The following is a 21,071-nucleotide window of genomic DNA, read 5'->3' as shown; positions in this document are numbered from 1 at the left end:
ATATGTGTTGCAGAAGAAAATGTTAACATTAAGGTCACATTAGGATTCGGGACGTCGAACGAAGGTAACATTTGCCGGAAACGATTGGTCGGATATGCGTTATTATGAGAGGCAGTCAGTGACAAATACTGGATATAGTTCTTTAAGTTAAATTTTTACCCCTAATAACGCTTTACGTCGTTTTAATAAAATAATCGTATTATTCTGGATAATGCAGAAGTAGGTTTAATAATGAATAAAAAAAATTGGAGTGCGGGTAAGCTACTACCAACAGCATAGTGAACGGATTATTGTGGCCAAGATAGACACGTAGCCCATGCCTACTACAGTAGTACAAGTTTATATGCCAACTAGCTCTGCAGATGATGAAGAAATTGATGAAATGTATGATGAGATAAAAGAAATTATTCAGGTAGTGAAGGGAGACGAAAATGTAATAGTTTTGGGTGACTGGAATTCGAGAGTAGGAAAAGGGAGAGAAGGAAATACAGTGGGTGAATATGGATGGATTGGGGGAGAGAAATGAAAGAGGAAGCCGTCTGGTAGAATTTTGCACAGAGCATAACTTAATCATAGCTGACACTTGGTTCAAGAATCATAAAAGAAGTTTGTACACATGGAAGAATCCTGGAGATACTAGAAGGTATCAGATAGATTATATCATAAAACAAGGTTGTACACATGGAAGAATCCTGGAGATACTAGAAGGTATCAGATAGATTATATAATGGTAAGACAGAGATTTAGGAGCCAGGTTTTAAATTGTAAGACATTTCCAGGGGCAGATGTGGACTCTGATCACAATTTATTTGTTATGAACTGTAGATTAAAACTGAAGAATCTGCAAAAAGGTGGGAATTTAAGGAGATGGGACCTGGATAAACTGACTAAACCAGAGGTTGTACAGAGTTTCAGGGAGAGCATAAGGGAACAATTGACAGGAATGGGGGAAAGAAATACAGTAGAAGAATAATGGGCAGCTCTGAGGGATGAAGTAGTGAAGGCAGCAGAGGATTAAGTAGGTAAAAAGACGAGGGCTAGTAGAAATCCTTAGGTGACAGAAGAAAAATTGAATTTAATTGATGAAAGGAGAAAATATAAAAATGCAGTAAATGAAGCAGGTAAAAAGAAATACAAACGTCTCAAAAATGAGATCGACAGGAATTGCAAAATGGCTAAGCAGGGATGGCTAGAGGACAAATGTAAGGATGTAGAGGCCTATCTCACTAGGGGTAAGATAGATGCTGCTTACAGGAAAATTAAAGAGACCTTTGGAGAAAAGAGGACCACTTGTACGAATATCAAGAGCTGAGATGGAATCCCAGTTCTAAGCAGAGAAGGGAAAGCAGAAAGGTGGAAGGAGTATATAGTGGGTCTATACAAGGGCGATGTAATTGAGGACAATATTATGGAAATGGAAGAGTATGTAGATGAAGATGAAATGGGAGATACGATACTGCGTGAAGAGTTTGACAGAGCACTGAAAGACCTGAGTCGAAACAAGGCCCCGGGAGTAGACAACATTCCATTGGAACTACTGACGGCCTTGGGAGAGCCAGTCCTGACAAAACTCTACCACCTGGTGAGCAAGATGTATGAGACAGGTAAAATACCCTCAGACTTCAAGAAGAATATAATAATTCCAATCCCAAAGAAAGCAGGTCTTGACAGTTGTGAAAGTTACCGAAATATCAGTTTAATAAGTCACAGCTGCAAAATACTAACGCGAATTCTTTACAGACGAATGGAAAAACTGGTAGAAGCCGACCTCGGCGAAGATCAGTTTGGATTTCGCAGAAATGTTGGAACACGTGAGGCAATACTGACCCTACGACTTATCTTAGAAAATAGATTAAGGAAAGGCAAACCTACATTTGTAGACTTAGAGAAAGCTTTTGACAATGTTGACTGGAATACTCTCTTTCAAATTCTAAAGGTGGCAGGGGTAAAATACAGGGAGCGAAAGGCTATTTACAATTTGTACAGAAACCAGATGGCAGTTATAAGAGTCGAGGGGCATGAAAGGGAAGAAGCGGTTGGGAAGGGAGTGAGACAGGGTTGTAGCTTGTCCCCGATGTTATTCAAATGGTTTAAATGGCTCTGAGCACTATGGGACTCAACTGCGGTGGTCATAAGTCCCCTAGAACTTAGAACTACTTAAACCTAACTAACCTAAGGACAGCACACAACACCCAGCCATCACGAGGCAGAGAAAATCCCTGATCCCGCCGGGAATCGAACCCGGGCGTGGGAAGCGAGAACGCTACCGCACGACCACGAGATGCGGGCCCGATGTTATTCAATCTGCATATTGAGCAAGCAGTAAAGGAAACGAAAGAAAAATTCGGAGTAGGTATTAAAATCCATGGAGAAGAAATAAAAACGTTGAGGTTCGCCGATCACATTGTAATTCTGTCAGAGACAGCAAAGGACTTGGAAGAGCAGTTGAACGGAATGGACAGTGTCTTGAAAGGAGGATATAAGATGAATATCAATAAAAGCAAAACGAGGATAATGGAATGTAGTCGAATTAAATCGGGTGATGCTGAGTGACTTTGATTAGGAAATGAGACACTTAAAGTAGTAAAGGAGTTTTGCTATTTAGGGAGCAAAATAACTTATGATGGTCGAAGTAGAGAGGATATAAAATGTAGACTGGCAATGGGAAGGAAAGCGTTTCTGAAGAAGAGAAATTTGTTAACATCGAGTATAGATTTAAGTGTCAGGAAGTCATTTCTGAAAGTATTTGTATGAAGTGTAGCGATGCATGGAAGTGAAACATGAACGATAAATAGTTTGGACAAAAAGAGAATAGAAGCTTTCGAAATGTGGTGCTACAGAAGAATGCTGAAGATTAGATGGGTAGATCACGTAACTAATGAGGAGGTATTGAATAGAATTGGGGAGAAGAGCAGTTTATGGTACAACTTGACAAGAAGAAGGGACCGGTTGGTAGGACATGTTCTGAGGCATCAAGGGATCACAAATTTAGCATTTGAGGGCAGCGTGGAGGGTAAAAATCGTAGAGGGAGACCAAGAGATGAATACACTAGCAGATTCAGAAGGATGTAGGTTGCCGTAAGTACTGGGGGATGAAGAAGCTTGCACAGGATAGAGTAGCATGGAGAGCTACATCAAACCAGTCTCAGGACTGAAGACAACAACAACAACAACAACAACAACAACAACAACATCATTCTGGAAACATAATCGTATAGCTAGATACATCTCTGACAGACGAGAAGATGCCAGCAATTGTAAACATACAGACCAAGAGTGGTTTATCGAACAGGAGCACCGTTCGCCATAAAAGTTCTGTGACTAAATTTATTCCTGGCGTACAAGCCACGTCGGCACACATGGGCTGCTTGAACTAACAACTGCAAACAACAGATGTGCATTCGACCAGTCAGTTCTGAGGAGACAATGGTAAGTAGTGGGTGTGCGGCAGTAGTGTCAGAGTTGTTGGGTCCCAAATCGCGATGGAGCAACATGTCTGAATCGTTTGTCCCGCACTCCTTGACACCTGAACAAAAAAAGCGTGCCGTGGACTCTTGCCAAGACTTAATTTAAATGCAAAACGTGGACAGTTCTTTTCTGGAAGAGAAATATCACCGGTGACTAGTCTTGGTATCATCAGTAATAATCTACCACAATATGAAATATGTACGGAAACTCACACGAACGGCCCAGCCTTTGATGTCATGATCGACATTCAAGCCAACGTGATGCTAGACTTGTACAGTATTTCAGAGAAGGAGTTTCACATGGTTGTATAGACGTTCTGTAGGTTGTATTCACACGAGGAGAGACGATGTAGAAACCTGAAGCATTAAAACCACCATCTTAACTTATTTCTGGTCTTTATTAATTCAGCCTAGAAACTTAGACTGAAGAGGTGCAGTGGGTTCCCTGGTTACCCTTTATCGAACGATACTTCAGTGATGCAGAAATTACTCTTTTCTACACACTGTATGCACTTTGTCACAAGTTTCTACATAATAAGACTCAATGGAAATGCCATTATGGTAAACACATAATTTACATTTTCGTTATGGTCGAAAAGCTGTGGCATCATAAAAGGATAGTACAATTTGAAGTTAAAATACTACGATAGCAATATACACGTGTACACTTATTTTATTTTCAATAAGCGTTTTTCTGTCAGTACGATCGGAAGTAAATTAATGCATACTCTATAATTTTGGAACAATGTTGTAAACTTACAGTAGGTGAAAACAGAAAGATTTACTTTGTATATAGCTTGACGTTGTTCCACATTGTATGTTATTGCGTAAGACTGCTGCCACCTGTTAGTACACTGTAGTGTTGCGCAGTTCTTTTGACAACTTTCCAGCAGTGCCGAGCCGGTTATCACCATGCACACATCTGACAGCAGTGCATGTGGTCTGTCTGATGTATTTGACACCTCTGTGTCTTGCTGATGCAACTACGCCTTTTATTTCAGTATACTTAGTGTTACACGGGAGTGTCTTTTCTGTGAGGTATACGTTACTGTAGCCTAAGACGACGGAGTCTCCTTAAACGTTTTTAGCGCTTATATTTAAGTAATATTTTTATTTTCACAGTTTACGTCCATGTTTTCAACGGCCAGATGGCACTGTGGCACAAGTAGGGGCTTTATAATTCACGTATCCGATGATATGTAAAAGTGAGTTAACGTTTACTCTAAATTACGTATGACAATCTCAAAACCTGTAACATATTTAAAACACTTAAAGATCTGAAGATGGCACTATAACTTTGCAGCAGCTAGTAATCAGGAAATGTGCCAACTGCAATAAAACAATTGTTTTGCTTTTATACAGAGATCGCTCTCCTTCTGAAATGCCAGGTAATTACAGACCTCTTTATCTAAAATACAGCCAGATGTCAACGTTTTATTTGAACGGATATATTGAGAATTATGTGCTATTACATTCCAGATTCTGAAATCAAGAGTATGGACTCTATTGGTTTGATACCTACGAAAACATAGTGAAGTATCAATAGCTAACCTGAACAGACTTTTAAATAAGATCAGAATGTTACGAAAGATGAAAATTACTGTGGTCCCTGTGGACATTTATTTCCCGATTATCGAAAACTGAAACAAAATAATATATTTGGTTGTTAAACGACTAAGTATATTTTTTTACGGTAACTAGAAGATAAGGTACAGTTTTCAGATTAAATTCTACCTCATTCATAACAACAAATCTATCTGGAAACAATTTATTACTGAAACCAATTTTTCTTTTGTACTTTTCTGGTGAACATTCAGTGAAACAGTATCTCAAGGTGTGTTTTTTGTTAATCACTATATGTACACTCAACTGTTTGGATATATGATGTACTTACTTTTGAAGCAATAGTGGAATGAAACATGGTACAGCGACAATCAGTGTAAAATACACCCAGTTTCTGACAAACCAAGCTACCAAAGCCATGGCAATTACACCAAGGCAGTAAGAAAAGAAGCCCAAAAAGTTGACAGATGAACGGTGTTTGATACTGGCCAATTCCACTCCTGGAAATAAAATAATTGTTTGAAATTTTACGCGTAATATATTTGTATATTTGCTACGTCCCATGTCTAGTTCTTCCATTCATCATGCGAAAAACATTATTACACGAAACGCAGATGACATATGAAGTAAAATAAAATTCCTGGAAGTAATGTTACCTTATTGTAGAATTTTTTCTCATAACCTCACTCTCAGATTACCAATAAACTATTTTTGATGGCTGCATTTTCTCTTGCATCATAAACCAAACAGACTACAGATCAGAAAGGAAGACAATTATGAAGCTATTATAAGCTTGCGTTGTTTTTATAAGTTTGTATTTAAAATTTGTTTCTCAGCTTAATGCTGTGATAGAGCAAGTGTTTCTTTTTTCAGTTTTCTTCAGCTGGTCGCCACGAATTCTTCTTGTGTCCAACTTCTTCATCTGAGTGCCACTTACACGCCAAATAAGCTATTTTTGGTTATATTTCAGTTTCTGTTTTGCAGTATAAACGTCACACTCTACAGCTTCCTACAGTACAATGAAAGTTATTCGACGTTGTAAAGCATGTCCTATCATCCTGTCCTTTTTTCTAGTCAGTGTTGCTAGAGGTCTGCAAACAGCCAGTTTTTTACGCTAATAATCGCTGGAGTCCACCGCGCTTGGGCATGGCTTGTACGAGTGCGAACACTCGAAGCGGACAGGCTGTCGGCTAGCGACCTGAGTGCTGCTGTCACTCTTTCGACGACCCTAAATAAATGTCTACAGATATCACAAAAACTAAATTATTACTGCCGTATTACAATATTATTCTAGCTCATCAGAAACTGAAATTTCATCACAAATCTGACTTGCGTATTTAACGTCTCATCTCTGTCAGATACAGAATTTTCAGTAATCGAAAGAGCAGCTGCAGAAACGTACACTACTGGCCATTAAAACTGCTACACCAAGAAGAAATGCAGATGATAAACGGGTATTCATTGGACAAATATATTATACTACAACTGACACGTGATTACATTTTCACGCAATTTGGGTGTATAGATCCTGACAAATCAGTACCCAGAACAACCACCTCTGGCCGTAATGACGGCCTTGATACACCTGGCCATTGAGTCAGACAGAGATTGGATAGCGTGTACAGGAACAGCTGCCCATGCAGCTTCAACACGATACCACAGTTCATCAAGAGTACTGACTGGCGTATTGTGACGAGCCAGTTGCTCGACACCATTGACCAGACGTTTTCAATTGGGGAGAGATCTGGAGAATGTGCTGGCCAGGGCAGCAGTCGAACATTTTCTGTATCCAGAAAGGCCCGTACAGGACCTGCAACATGCGGTCGTGCATTATCCTGCTGAAATGTAGTGTTTCGCAGGGATCTAATGAAAGGCAGTGCCACGGGTCGTAACACATCTGAAATGTAACGTCCACTGTTCAAAGTGCCGTCAATGCGAACAAGAGGCGACCGAGACGTGTAACCAATGGCACCCCATACCATCACGCTGGGTGATACGCCAGTATAGAGACGACGAATACACGCTTCAAATGGGCGTTCACCGCGTTGTCGCCAAACACAGATGCGACCATCATGATGCTGTAAACAGAACCTGGATTCATCCGAAAAAATGACGTTTTGCCATTCGCGCACCCAGGTTGGTCGTTGAGTACACCATCGCAAGCGCTCCTGTCTGTGATGCAGCGTCAAGGGTAACCGCAGCCACGGTCTCCGACCTGATAGTCCATGCTGCTGCAAACGTCGTCTAACTGTTCGTGCAGATGGTTGTTGTCTTGCAAACATCCCCATCTGTTGACTCAGGGATAGAGACGTGGCTGCACTATCCGTTACAGCCATGCGGATAAGGTGCCTGTCATCTCGACTGCTAGTGATACGAGGGCGTTGGGATCCAGCACGGCGTTCCGTATTACCCTCCTAAACCCACCGAATCCATATTCTGCTAACAGTTATTAGATCAAAGTCGGAAACGTGATGGTACACATTTCTCCTCCTTACACGAGGCATCGCAACAACATTTCACCAGGTAGCGCCGGTCAGCTGGTGTTTGTGTATGAGAAATCGGTTGGAAACTTTCCTCATGTCAGTACGTTGTAGGTGTCGCTTGTGTGAATGCTCTGAACAGCTAATCATTTGCATATCACAGCATCTTTTTCCTGTCGGTTAGATTTCGCGTCTGTAGCACGTCATCTTCGTGGTGTAGCAATTTTAATGGCCAGTAGGGTAACTGTTCTGTGGAACGTCCGAATTTCGACTCTCTCCTCGATGAGACAGAGACAGTGCTCCTGCGGCGCCCGTAGTATCTACACTGACGATTTGCAGTTAAGTACCATTTTCATTTGCTGGACAAGCAGAGTGTATTAAATAAGAAAACTAGCTCTACAGAAATTGTACGTTCCTGTGTATCTTCGGGCCCTGTATTACAATGAGTTTTCAGTTTGTGTACACATAAAAAAATAACTGAACTGTTGGATATGTCTCGTCTCGCCTTCCAGCATTCCTACTGCATCGTGGAATGGTTGTAAAAAGGCGCGAGTTCTTTTACAGTGTTGTTGTCGCGACCAGTAAGTTCTTCTTAGACGCCTATCTCCAGAAGCATTTCCACACTTTAATTCTACTGTCTAACTACAGACTGCAGCATATCAAACAAGCTGTTTCACCTTCGTTTCTTGCTTAAAACTTGTCTGTACTGAATTTACGTCTCCAGTTTTCTTAATGATACGGACAGTCCTCTTTGGCAGCATAAGTCGTGAAATAAATCATTGCAACCACATATATTGAATAATCGTCATCGAAAATGTGGTTCAGGAGTGTGTTCAAAACTCGTGTAGTCCATGCATAATGCTGAAAGGCTTCAGTGCCTCGTATATATCACCGCCTCGGTCAGTGAAAAGTGAAGTCTTATTAAAATGCTGGGGATTTACTCGTAACAGTTTGGATAATGTTTCACCAACGTAGACCTCACTAAATTTCCTGGAGTTTTCTCTTCTCGGAAAAGAGAGTTGTAACCAATATCATGTTTTTCAGTGCCTAATCTTGATAAACAAACTGTGTGGCAGTAAATATGTTATACATTTTCCTATATGTATCGGTCATATATCCGTTGTACATTCATACACGAGGGCTATCCAGAAAGTAAGTTCCGATCGTCCGCGAAATGGGCACTACTGTAAAAATAAAAAATGTGTTATGTGCAACAGCTAGACACAACTCCCAGCTAAGTATCTAAATAATCATCGCTCTGACTTCGACATTTATCGTGGCGTTGTACCAATTTTCAATACCCTTGTCATAGAAGGCAGCCGCCAGTGCTTTCCGTTAATTCTCTACGCAGATCTACAGCTCGTTATCTGTGCCAAAATGTTGTCTTCATAGTCAGCGGTTCGTGCAAGCAAAGATGAAACTCTGCGGGTCAATTGCGGTCTGCATTGTGGGTGATCAAACACTTCCCACTGAAAATGCTGTAGGAGGATCTTCGTTGCCCATGCAGAGTGCAGCTGAGAATTGTCATGAAGAAGGAACGGCGTGGCAGTTGTGTTACGTGGGCTGCATAGCTTCAGGCGAAATTTCTTAGCAGGCCCTCGTACTTAGTGGGAGACACTATTTTCTAGGTACATTTACGTGCTCCTTGTGCGCTCAGAACTGAAAAGAGCGATGTGACGCGATCGTCGGGCGTTCTACAGACACTGCCCAACACATCAGTGCAAAGATTCATCGGATTTTTGCAGTGGTTTACATTTCGCGACCGATCGGAACTCACTCTCTAGATAGCCGTCGTACATGGACGGGTATGTCATGGATAACGCTGGGCATCATACGCTGCCATAACTGTATCATCTGGTCGTCTTTCACTGTTCTGTAGTAAAATGAAGCAAAGTATTGGTATGTCTACTGTACTAATTCTGGACCGACATTTACAAGCTCCTAACATAAAGTGCATGCTACAGCCAATATTAATCTAAATGGACGAATATATCTGGCAGAAATTTCTGCCTTTTTAATTACCTTAGCTTTCAAAGAAACTGGTAATGCTTCAGAATTTACACTTTGATGTGTCATGCGGACATGTGTCTTTGGATGTGTAAGGAGAACAGAGCGCTTGCCCCAGTATATGTAGCGAACATTCAGATCAGTTGCTAACGAAAATCTCTCCGAAACATTGTTACGACCATCGTATTTGGCACTCAGGATTTATTTTTTCGAGTCAAGTTTCGCTGTCGTACCGTTCCTCATCTCACGGGCCGTGATCGTAGAATGGGGGACTGAGCGGCGCTTGGGCAATTCGAAGGAGACATTAAGCGGAATCCCGGTCCGGTACACATTTTCGTTCGTCGCCGCTAATTCCGATTAATATCCCGCTGCAGCTGATAGCAGTGATACTTCATACAGTTTTCACAGCTGTAGGATCTGCGTCATACCTGTCCTGACGAAGGAACAGACACTAAGTATTAAACTAACTCAAACGAGCTTCAAGTATGTCGAGTGCACCTACTTCCCCAATCCAAAGTGGCTGTGTCGACATCTGCCGGACTTATGCGGTACTACCTACACAGAGAATTCGAGCGAGCATAAACATTAGATGCAGATTTCTAGTGTTATCCATAAGTTTCTTTCCTCATGAAGGAAGCACCAAATCTCAAAATATTTGATTCACTTCTTTTCTGGTTTTCCATAATTCACCATCACACAATGCAATGCTCCAAACGCAACAAAACAGGGCGTAGAATATCGTCGATGTGCCGCTGTACTATAGCGTATGACAGTCCTCCCTGGATATCTGCCGTCCCCCCCCTCAAATTCTAGAAGCCTGTGCAGATCCTCGAGCGCCATGCACTCCACCTCGCCTTCCCTATACGCCTCCTGTCCCCCACGCAGATCCTCTACTACCTCATTCCTTTCCCTCATCTGCTCCTTTTCCTCTAACATATCCACATCCTCAACACCTCCCGCAGCTTTGATTCCCCACATCCCCTGGTTGCTCCTCTCCTTTCCACCCCAGCCCTCTGCCGCGCCTTCACCATTGTGTCCCCCCTGCCCTCCACCTCCACACCCTTCTTCTCCTATCCAATGGTGGCTTCCCTCGACTCCCCTTCTTGGATGATGCCCTCTCTCCCTCCATTTATCCCTCCTATCAACTCTGATTCTCACCTCCCCCTCCCTTCCTCTGTTCTCTTCCTGGGCTCCCTTCCCCCCCCCCCCCCTTCCTTCCTGTTTTTTTCCTTGCCTACCCACTCTCTACTTCCGTTCTCTCCCCCAAGTCCTTTTTGCTCTCCCCTCCACTGCCTTTCCCACTCCTTCTCGCGTCCGCGGCCCCCCTTTTCTATGTCCCCTCCCTGTGTCGTGTCCCCCCTTTTTTCCTTTCCTCTCCTTCCCCCCTTTTTCCCCCTCATTGGTCCGCGTCCTATCCCCCCCTCCTCCCCCCAATCTGTCGCCACATCGCCTGTATAGCGCTGTTTTAAGTGAGTGTTCAGTGTTGTGCGTCCCCTGTCACTGTTGCGAACAGCCACCATACTGTCTCTAGTTGTGTTTTTTTTTATCTCATGTGAACAGAAACCAGACTGTCGCTGTGTTTTTTAAATTGTTCATGTCTATTTACTATGTGTTTTAATCAGCATCGCTGACCGTTTTGTTTTTATATTTTCTTCTTATCTTTTTTCCATGTTTCAGTTTTTAACAGTCACCTTTTAATCGCCTGCTTTTGTTTGTTTTTCATATCTCCTGATTCTGTTTTTTAACTTTTCTGTAGGCTGCAGATCGGCGTATTGTGCTGCTGCCAGCCCACCCCATCTCTGGGGGGTATCGAAATCCAATAAAGAAAAAAAAAGTGCTGTAACATTGCGGCTGGTGAAACCGTAGGGGTTCTGTTAGGAAATGAAATTGCACCACAGACCATCACTCATCGTACGATAGGCGACAGTCAGGTTAGTATCCTAAAACTGTGCAGGTTCTCTCCAAACACATCTTCACAAGTGTGTGTGGTGGGTGTATTTGGGGGAAGAGACCAAACAGCAAGGTCATCGGTCTCATCGGATTAGGGAAGGATTGGGAAGGAAGTCGGCCTTATCCTGTTAAAGGAACCATCCCGGAATTTGCCTGAAGTGATTTAGGGAAATCACGGAAAACTAAATCAGGATGGCCAGACGTGGGATTGAACCGACGTCCTCCCGAATGCGAGTCCAGTGTGCTAACCACCATCTTCGCAAGTGATCGGGGCTCAGCTCAAAGCGGAACTTATCAATGGAAAATATTCTATTGCAGTTTCACCAGTTGCTTTTTATATCGATGATAACGATTAATCCGGGGCTCTGAGTGCCTCTCTGTCGGTTGCTCGGTCCTCAAGTTCTGTTGCCTCTCTATGTCGGTCGCTTCCTTCATGACTACGTGTTCGGCCATGGTTCACCAGTTCGTGTGAACATCATTGTGCAGTGGCATCACTCCTGTTCAAATGTAGAGCAACACGCCGATTACTCCAGCCAGCTTCTTTGAGCCCAATGATCCGTCCTCTCTCAAATGTCAAATGCTTACATCCGCCTTTACTGTTCAAGCGTCAGTCTGTGAGGTATAGTTACTGTCCAGTTGAGTACACGGAACGAAATTTGCAAAGACTTTTTGCCCCTGATTACTGTAATTTCCAGCTATGTGGAGAAATGGCAGTGACACAAAATGGCAGTGACACACATTCATCCAGCGACCGCCAAAGTTTACAGTTCTGCATTTTCCATCGATACTTGAACGAAAATCAATTTGTGACCCATTTCCATAACTACTTTTTTATTTTAGTGTGTTATTATTACTATTACTGTTATTAGTACTAATAATATTATTATTAGAAGTCCGGATGCGTTAGAGCAGATAGAGTATGCGAAATATACACTATACATCGTAAATTCGCGCTCCGTTCATTTTTTAAAATGGCTCTGAGCACTGTGGGACTTAACATCTGTGATCATCAGTCCCCCAGACCTTAGAACTACTTAAACCTAACTAACCTAAGGACATCACACACATCCATGCCCGAGGCAGGATTCGAACCTGCACCGTAGCAGTCGCGCGGTTCCGGACTGAGCGCCTAGTCATTTTTTAAGACTGAATCAAGAAGAAAGGTATTGTAGGTGTAAATACAAACATCTACGACTAAAATTTTAATGGAGCAATTGTTAACGTTGAGAATATGATGAAAAGCAGAATCATCCATGAAGGTGTGAATTACAAAACACATTTTCAACTTATCTCGCGTCCCTCACATGCCTCACTAAATGATTGCAACGAGAAGACATTATTTATACCCGCCATTCACAAACGGATCATGAAAGGTTGGTACCAGAAGTAGTTCCGTCTTTGGTGATGAAGCTACACTCCTGGAAATGGACAAAAGAACACATTGACACCGGTGTGTCAGACCCACCACACTTGCTCCGGACACTGCGAGAGGGCTGTACAAGCAATGATCACACGCACGGCACAGCGGACACACCAGGAACCGCGGTGTTGGCCGTCGAATGGCGCTAGCTGCGCAGCATTTGTGCACCGCCGCCGTCAGTGTCAGCCAGTTTGCCGTGGCATACGGAGCTCCATCGCAGTCTTTAACACTGGTAGCATGCCGCGACAGCGAGGACGTGAACCGTATGTGCAGTTGACGGACTTTGAGCGAGGGCGTATAGTGGGCATGCGGGAGGCCGGGTGGACGTACCGCCGAATTGCTCAACACGTGGGGCGTGAGGTCTCCACAGTACATCGATGTTGTCGCCAGTGGTCGGCGGAAGGTGCACGTGCCCGTCGACCTGGGACCGGACCGCAGCGACGCACGGATGCACGCCAAGACCGTAGGATCCTACGCCGTGCCGTAGGGGACCGCACCGTCACTTCCCAGCAAATTAGGGACACTGTTGCTCCTGGGGTATTGGCGAGGACCATTCGCAACCGTCTCCATGAAGCTGGGCTACGGTCCCGCACACCGTTAGGCCGTCTTCCGCTCACGCCCCAACATCGTGCAGCCCGCCTCCAGTGGTGTCGCGACAGGCGTGAATGGAGGGACGAATGGAGACGTGTCGTCTTCAGCGATGAGAGTCGCTTCTGCCTTGGTGCCAATGATGGTCGTATGCCTGTTTGGCGCCGTGCAGGTGAGCGCCACAATCAGGACTGCATACGACCGAGGCACACAGGGCCAACACCCGGCATCATGGTGTGGGGAGCGATCTCCTACACTGGCCGTACACCACTGGTGATCGTCGAGGGGACACTGAATAGTGCATGGTACATCCAAACCGTCATCGAACCCATCGTTCTACCATTCCTAGACCGGCAAGGGAACTTGCTGTTCCAACAGGACAATGCACGTCCGCATGTATCCCGTGCCACCCAACGTGCTCTAGAAGGCGTAAGTCAACTACCCTGGCCAGCAAGATCTCCGGATCTGTCCCCCATTGAGCATGTTTGGGACTGGATGAAGCGTCGTCTCACGCGGTCTGCACGTCCAGCACGAACGCTGGTCCAACTGAGGCGCCAGGTGGAAATGGCATGGCAAGCCGTTCCACAGGACTACATCCAGCATCTCTACGATCGTCTCCATGGGAGAATAGCAGCCTGCATTGCTGCGAAAGGTGGATATACACTGTACTAGTGCCGACATTGTGCATGCTCTGTTGCCTGTGTCTATGTGCCTGTGGTTCTGTCAGTGTGATCATGTGATGTATCTGACCCCAGGAATGTGTCAATAAAGTTTCCCCTTCCTGGGACAATGAATTCACGGTGTTCTTATTTCAATTTCCAGGAGTGTATATTGCACTGGCAGTTGCGTAACACGCCATATTACAAACAATATATCTGTGATATCAATCTTACATAGCCAGTGACAGCATGGTAGTCGTGATAGCTTTGTGTTTAATGGAATGGTAATGTTGTTCGTGGCTGAAATCAGCAGGAATATCAGGAAGTACTTAAAATGCATACAAAGGTATTCCAAATGCAGAAACATAAAAAGCCATCGCAGGAATTCATTACATTTATTTCCTAACAACTCTCGGGTGAACAATGTGTATACGAGTAAAATGCAGTACACATCCCACCTACAATTCGTTCAATACCTATTTTTAATATTGCTATCACGTAGATGCTTCAAGCACTGTACATCGGATTTTGGAGTGTGTATTTACGTGTGGGCTCTCATCTACATAGGAGGGCTGCGGCACCAATATGCCACACCGATTTACAGGAAGACTTGCACATGATTGATGATTGGTGTAGGATCTAATTCTTCTTCTGTTGTCAGTGATACGTTACTACCTACCACATACGTCTCATGATGACTGCAATTAGTAAGTCAAACTAATACAGATTTTTCTTCCACAACAAAATAATCTCTTTCTCACACATTTGGGGAGGGGTAGGAAAACATGTGATTCATCAATGAGGACAAATCCAGCAAACGCCTCTCTCAGAGCCCCATGACCTTGCCAATGGGCGTCACAGTTCAAATGGTTCAAATGGCTCTGAGCACTATGGGACTTAACTTCGGAGGTCATCAGTTCCCTAGAACTTAGAACTACTTAAACCTAACGAACCTAAGGGCATCACACACATCCGTGCCCAAGGCAGGATTCGAACCTGCGACCGTAGCGGTCACGTGGTTCCAGACTGTAGCGCCTAGAACCGCACGGCCACTCCGGCCGGCGGCGTCGCAGTATCTATGTCTTTACTGTACAGGAGTTTTGTGTTTTTCAGGTTTGCGATCAAAGTTGTGCACATAGCACTGTACAGTGTGGAGTAGTATGTCAATACATATTTTTGGTTTTTACTCTTTCCATAGGTTAGAGTCAGACAGAAAAGAAACGTGACGCTACCGCCTTGTTTCACCATCTGCCATGCACTATACGGTAGCTTACAGGGTATTTGTTTCGTAATAGATGTAGGATGATGCATTTTTCTTTAAAAAGGGGCCGCGCCGGATTAGCCGAGAGGTCTAAGGCGCTGCAGTCGTGGACTGTGCGGCTGGTCCCGGCGGAGGTTCGAGTCCTTAGGATAATTTAGGTTAAGTAGTGTGTAAGCTTAGGGACTGATGACCTTAGCGGTTAAGTCCCATAAGATTTCACACACATCTCAACATTTTTATTTTTTATTTTTATTTTTTTTTATTTTAAATAAGGAAGTGGTGAACTATTGGAAGACCTGTGACTGATCGCTATAGGGACTAGTAGTAGACCTCAACGTAAATAAATGTAAGTATTGCGCCTAAATAGGACGAGATATCTTCCACATCATCGCAAAAATGTGAAGGGACTGGTAGTTGAATCTGAACATAATGTCACTTACTGGATAGAAATGAAGAGAACCGTAACTTTTCTATTACGATATTGATGTAGCAGCAAAACCTGTTGTGTCACTGATCTCTCCATATATTCTCAGCATTAAAAAAGAATAATTTACAAAAGCTATACCCTTCGAGAGGAGGTGTAAATAGGTTTGCTCTAACGGAATTATTGATCTCCGTTTCTCTGTATTTAGAAGAATAAAGACGTTAAACCATACCGATGTTGATTGATAGAGGGTATTACGCGATAATACCCCGAAAAAAGAAAGAAAGAAAAAAATCTGAAACGCTTAAAGTGCATAGCCAATCCCGCACACATCTATAGCTTGTCCGTCATGACTTTTTTCCTCGTTTCGAATGCGGCATTCGATTTCACCAGTAGACGGATATCGTATTATCGTATTAATGTCCACTGGTAGGTGTCCAGAAATTTTAGATCAGGTTGCACATAGGTAAAATGGGAGGAACGTGCCGAGTAAATTTTGCTAAGCATTCTCTCTGGACTCGCATTCGGGAGGACGACGGTTCAATCCTGATTTAGGTTTTCCGTGATTTACCTAAATCGCTCTAGGCAAATGCTGGTTGGTTCCTTTGAAAGGGCATGGCCGAGTTCCTTCCCCGTCCTTCCCTAATCCGATGAGACCGATGACCTCGCTGTCTGGTCTCCTCCCCCAAACAACCCAAACCCCATTCTCTCTTGAGTGTTGGAGTCGGTCGTCCGTCACGCAGCACCTGCCTACGTCTTCGGCGGTGGCAGGTTGCTGCGGGGCAGTAAGTGACCCTCTCTCTATCTGTACGCTGTGTGTGCTGGGAGGTGGGAGGCTATTGCTTATGTTGTTTCATGTGGAGCTGCTGTTGGCTGCATTTGGTACAGACTCCATCGTACTCAAAAGCGAAGAGGCAGCTGTGGCAGTATCAAACACAGAAGCGCTATAGAACGACCGGTTCAGCAGAGACAGGTGCGACTGCTGTTACACTAGTGTTCTGCTGTACAACAGGAATACACTGCACATGGTACGAAAGCTATATTTTCTTCAGGTTACCTTCCCTTAGGAACGTGGGTGCACTCATCGATTGTGATGTGTACTAGAACATGCGTTGATACTATGAAATGGTGCATTGATAATCCCTGGCTACTAGCTGAAATCTAGATTTGCTGAATAAAAACATGCAAGAAAAGGACGACTCATTTCTGAGCTCTATCATTTGAAAGCTGCATTTTCTGTTTGCTTTTAAATGCATAACGTGCCTATTCTTATCTCAGTGTTCGTGGCATCTTTGGTGAGTGCACAAGTGGCACAAGTAGATGATTAGCAATGTAGGTCCAATCAGATGTGCATTTTGGCGGCACGGTGTGATAGGCGATGTGATACTCTTTGGTGCTCCAGAAGGGGGGGGGGGGGAGGAAGAGGGATTCTACAGGGTGAAATGTTTGTTTAAAAATGGATGTTGCAATTATTCATGTACTATCCCAACAGTGGCGGCAAAATGCTACCCCAAAATGTTGAGCATTATGAGGAACGCAGCGGCGTCTGCGGCAGTGGTGTGCTGGAAGTGTGGGCTATGTGATAGGCTTGTACGATGCATCGTGTGGGCTTCGCAAGTGTGATATACACTCCTGGAAATTGAAATAAGAACACCGTGAATTCATTGTCTCAGGAAGGGGAAACTTTATTGACACATTCCTGGGGTCAGATACATCACATGATCACACTGACAGAACCACAGGCACATAGACACAGGCAACAGAGCATGCACAATGTCGGCACTAGTACAGTGTATATCCACCTTTCGCAGCAATGCAGGCTGCTATTCTCCCATGGAGACGATCGTAGAGATGCTGGATGTAGTCCTGTGGAACGGCTTGCCATGCCATTTCCACCTGGCGCCTCAGTTGGACCAGCGTTCGTGCTGGACGTGCAGACCGCGTGAGACGACGCTTCATCCAGTCCCAAACATGCTCAATGGGGGACAGATCCGGAGATCTTGCTGGCCAGGGTAGTTGACTTACGCCTTCTAGAGCACGTTGGGTGGCACGGGATTCATGCGGACGTGCATTGTCCTGTTGGAACAGCAAGTTCCCTTGCCGGTCTAGGAATGGTAGAACGATGGGTTCGATGACGGTTTGGATGTACCATGCACTATTCAGTGTCCCCTCGACGATCATCAGTGGTGTACGGCCAGTGTAGGAGATCGCTCCCCACACCATGATGCCGGGTGTTGGCCCTGTGTGCCTCGGTCGTATGCAGTCCTGATTGTGGCGCTCACCTGCACGGCGCCAAACACGCATACGACCATCATTGGCACCAAGGCAGAAGCGACTCTCATCGCTGAAGACGACACGTCTCCATTCGTCCCTCCATTCACGCCTGTCGCGACACCACTGGAGGCGGGCTGCACGATGTTGGGGCGTGAGCGGAAGACGGCCTAACGGTGTGCGGGACCGTAGCCCAGCTTCATGGAGACGGTTGCGAATTTTCCTCGCCGATACCCCAGGAGCAACAGTGTCCCTAATTTGCTGGGAAGTGGCGGTGCGGTCCCCTACGGCACTGCGTAGGATCCTACGGTCTTGGCGTGCATCCGTGCGTCGCTGCGGTCCGGTCCCAGGTCGACGGGCACGTGCACCTTCCGCCGACCACTGGCGACAACATCGATGTACTGTGGAGACCTCACGCCCCACGTGTTGAGCAATTCGGCGGTACGTCCACCCGGCCTCCCGCATGCCCACTATACGCCCTCGCTCAAAGTCCGTCAACTGCACATACGGTTCACGTCCACGCTGTCGCGGCATGCTACCAGTGTTAAAGACTGCGATGGAGCTCCGTATGCCACGACAAACTGGCTGACACTGACGGCGGCGGTGCACAAATGCTGCGCAGCTAACGCCATTCGACGGCCAACACCGCGGTTCCTGGTGTGTCCGCTGTGCCGTGCGTGTGATCATTGCTTGTACAGCCCTCTCGCAGTGTCCGGAGCAAGTATGGTGGGTCTGACACACCGGTGTCAATGTGTTCTTTTTTCCATTTCCAGGAGTGTATTAGTGATGTATACACTCTTCTCAGTAGAAGCGTTCCCTCGTTATTTTTACAAGCCCAGTACGTTCTTATAGTGTTAATGGACTTGATAGCGATGACACACACACACTATTAGTGTGGAGGAATAAGCACGTTTGGGCCGGCCGGAGTGGCCAAGCGGTTCTAGGCGCTACAGTCTGGAACCGCGCCACTGCAACGGTCGCAGGTTAGAATCCTGTCTCGGGCATAGATGTGTGTGATGTCCTTAGGTTAGTTAGGCTTAAGTAGTTCTAAGTTCTAGGGGACTGATGACTTCAGAAGTTAAGTCACATGGTGTTCAGAGCCATTTGAACCAAAGCACGTTTATGTGATACGTAGAGCTGGCGTGTATTTGTTCTTAAATAAGAAACTGTTTAGTGATGAAGATCAATGTAATTGATCCATATTTTTACTTGTGTGTCCTCAAAATAAGTGGCTATATGTGAAGTACTCGGAAAAAATCGGTAAAATCGTAAATAGCAATGGTGTGCTTACAAATGGTAAATAGCAGGAATTTACTTATTACTAAATAATGCATTGCGAAAATTTTAAATGTTCACAGTCCAGTATTTATGTGTGTACTGTTGAAAAATCTGTAAAATCACCACCAAGACCGTATTTACGCGCGTCTTCTTAAAAATAATCGGTAAAATGTCACCAAAACCCAGTTCACGTGTATCTTCTTAAAAAGTGGCGAAAAATCTGTAGTATAGCAGTGACACCCGTATTTGTGTATGTATTCTTTAAAAAATCGGTAAAATAACAACGATACTGTAAACAGCATCATATGTTGCAGAAAATAACTTCGGACGCAATACCCTCCCAGAAATTGCGTAAAAGAAGCCGACACCATTGGGTGCAATACTGTGTTGAACATATGCGAATATTACGTGAATTTACTTATGCTGCTGCTGCTGTTGCTCGATCGAGATACGGACTACGAATGCCAAGTCCCCTCTCAGGATGCTGAGGACTTCGAGGGGGGCGGTAGTTAGGAGCGGGTGGCGTACACGAGTGTACTGCATCACTGGGATACAGAAGACGCCATTTTGGGTCAGAAATAACCTTCTTTATGACGACAGTTTTCACTTTAGGCTACAAGCATTTGACCATTAAGTAATACCTGAGTCAACATGAGCTTGTGTTACTCGGCCACCATCTCGACCTTTTGGTTCAAATGGCTCTGAGCACTATGGGACTTAACGTCTGAGGTCATCAGTCCCCTAGAACTTAGAACTAACCTAAGGACATCACACACATCCATGCCCGAGGCAGGATTCCAACCTGCGACCGTAGCGGTCACGCGGTTCCAAACTGAAGTGTCTAGAACCGCACGGCTACACCGGCCGGCCATCTCGACCTTTTCTTTTTCTTATTTTTTTCTTTCTTTTTTTATGGACCGTCAATGAAACTATAAAGACAGTTACAGCCCGTTACCAACGGTCTAAATGTACAAAACGAAGGCCCAAGTGAGCGCTTAGTTTAGCTACGTACACTAAGGCAATGGCCGATTTATTTACGTTAGAAGGACACTGGAACTTTGCCATTGAGCCCGCCTTGTCCCACGACCCATACGAATGCTAATAGGGACATTGCGATGTCTGACAACAGGAATACGTTATGAAGATTTAGAAATTTCGACATCAATGTCTAAACAAGCACTGAGCGAAATATTTCCTGACACATGCGAATTGTTTTAAGTTATCCTGATGAAGAATATCATGAAAACAAATGAAGAATCTCAGCTGTGTAACACATTAATTGTGCAAGTTACAGACAATATTTTCTTAGTTTTCAGTATGTTTTGACCTTCATACAGCCTAATAAATTATAGGTGTGGTCAGTGAGGTCTCTTTTACTTCATTTCTGAGAATATGGGGATTTACATTTCCGTTCTTGAGACGAACCAGCAAACTTTTATAAACTTTTGCACCGGAATATAGAACTCCATGCCGAACTCAAGATGGGCTTCGCAGCGTTCATGAAAAGTTTTAATATTGTGGTAATGACGTGAATAGTTTACGCCTGTACTCACTCTTGTTGTGGACTACATATTCCTTTAGGCAGTACACACAGGCTGTACCAGAATTAGTGGCGAACACTCACTCAGCTGAAAGTACACTGTACCAGAAGCCACAAAGTATCAGTAAACTGAGATCCACAGACGTACCGTTTGCGAGATAAC

The 21,071-nt window shown here is 44.5% G+C and overlaps 1 protein-coding gene across 1 annotated transcript in view; it reads right to left on the bottom strand.

Annotated features, from left to right (window-relative positions):
• LOC124789998 (solute carrier family 22 member 3-like) overlaps positions 1-21,071 on the bottom strand; it is a 102,454-nt gene that overhangs the window by 64,621 nt on the left and 16,762 nt on the right. Inside the window, exon 2 of the mRNA XM_047257541.1 lies at positions 5,362-5,530. Coding sequence (XP_047113497.1) covers positions 5,362-5,530 — 169 coding nt within the window. The remainder of the gene's footprint in view (positions 1-5,361; positions 5,531-21,071) is intronic.

This window comes from Schistocerca piceifrons, chromosome 3 (assembly GCF_021461385.2).
Source record: "Schistocerca piceifrons isolate TAMUIC-IGC-003096 chromosome 3, iqSchPice1.1, whole genome shotgun sequence".
NCBI classification, from domain to species: Eukaryota; Metazoa; Arthropoda; class Insecta; order Orthoptera; family Acrididae; genus Schistocerca; species Schistocerca piceifrons.
Note: the sequence above shows the minus strand (reverse complement) of the source record. Positions and strands in the feature narration are given on the sequence as shown.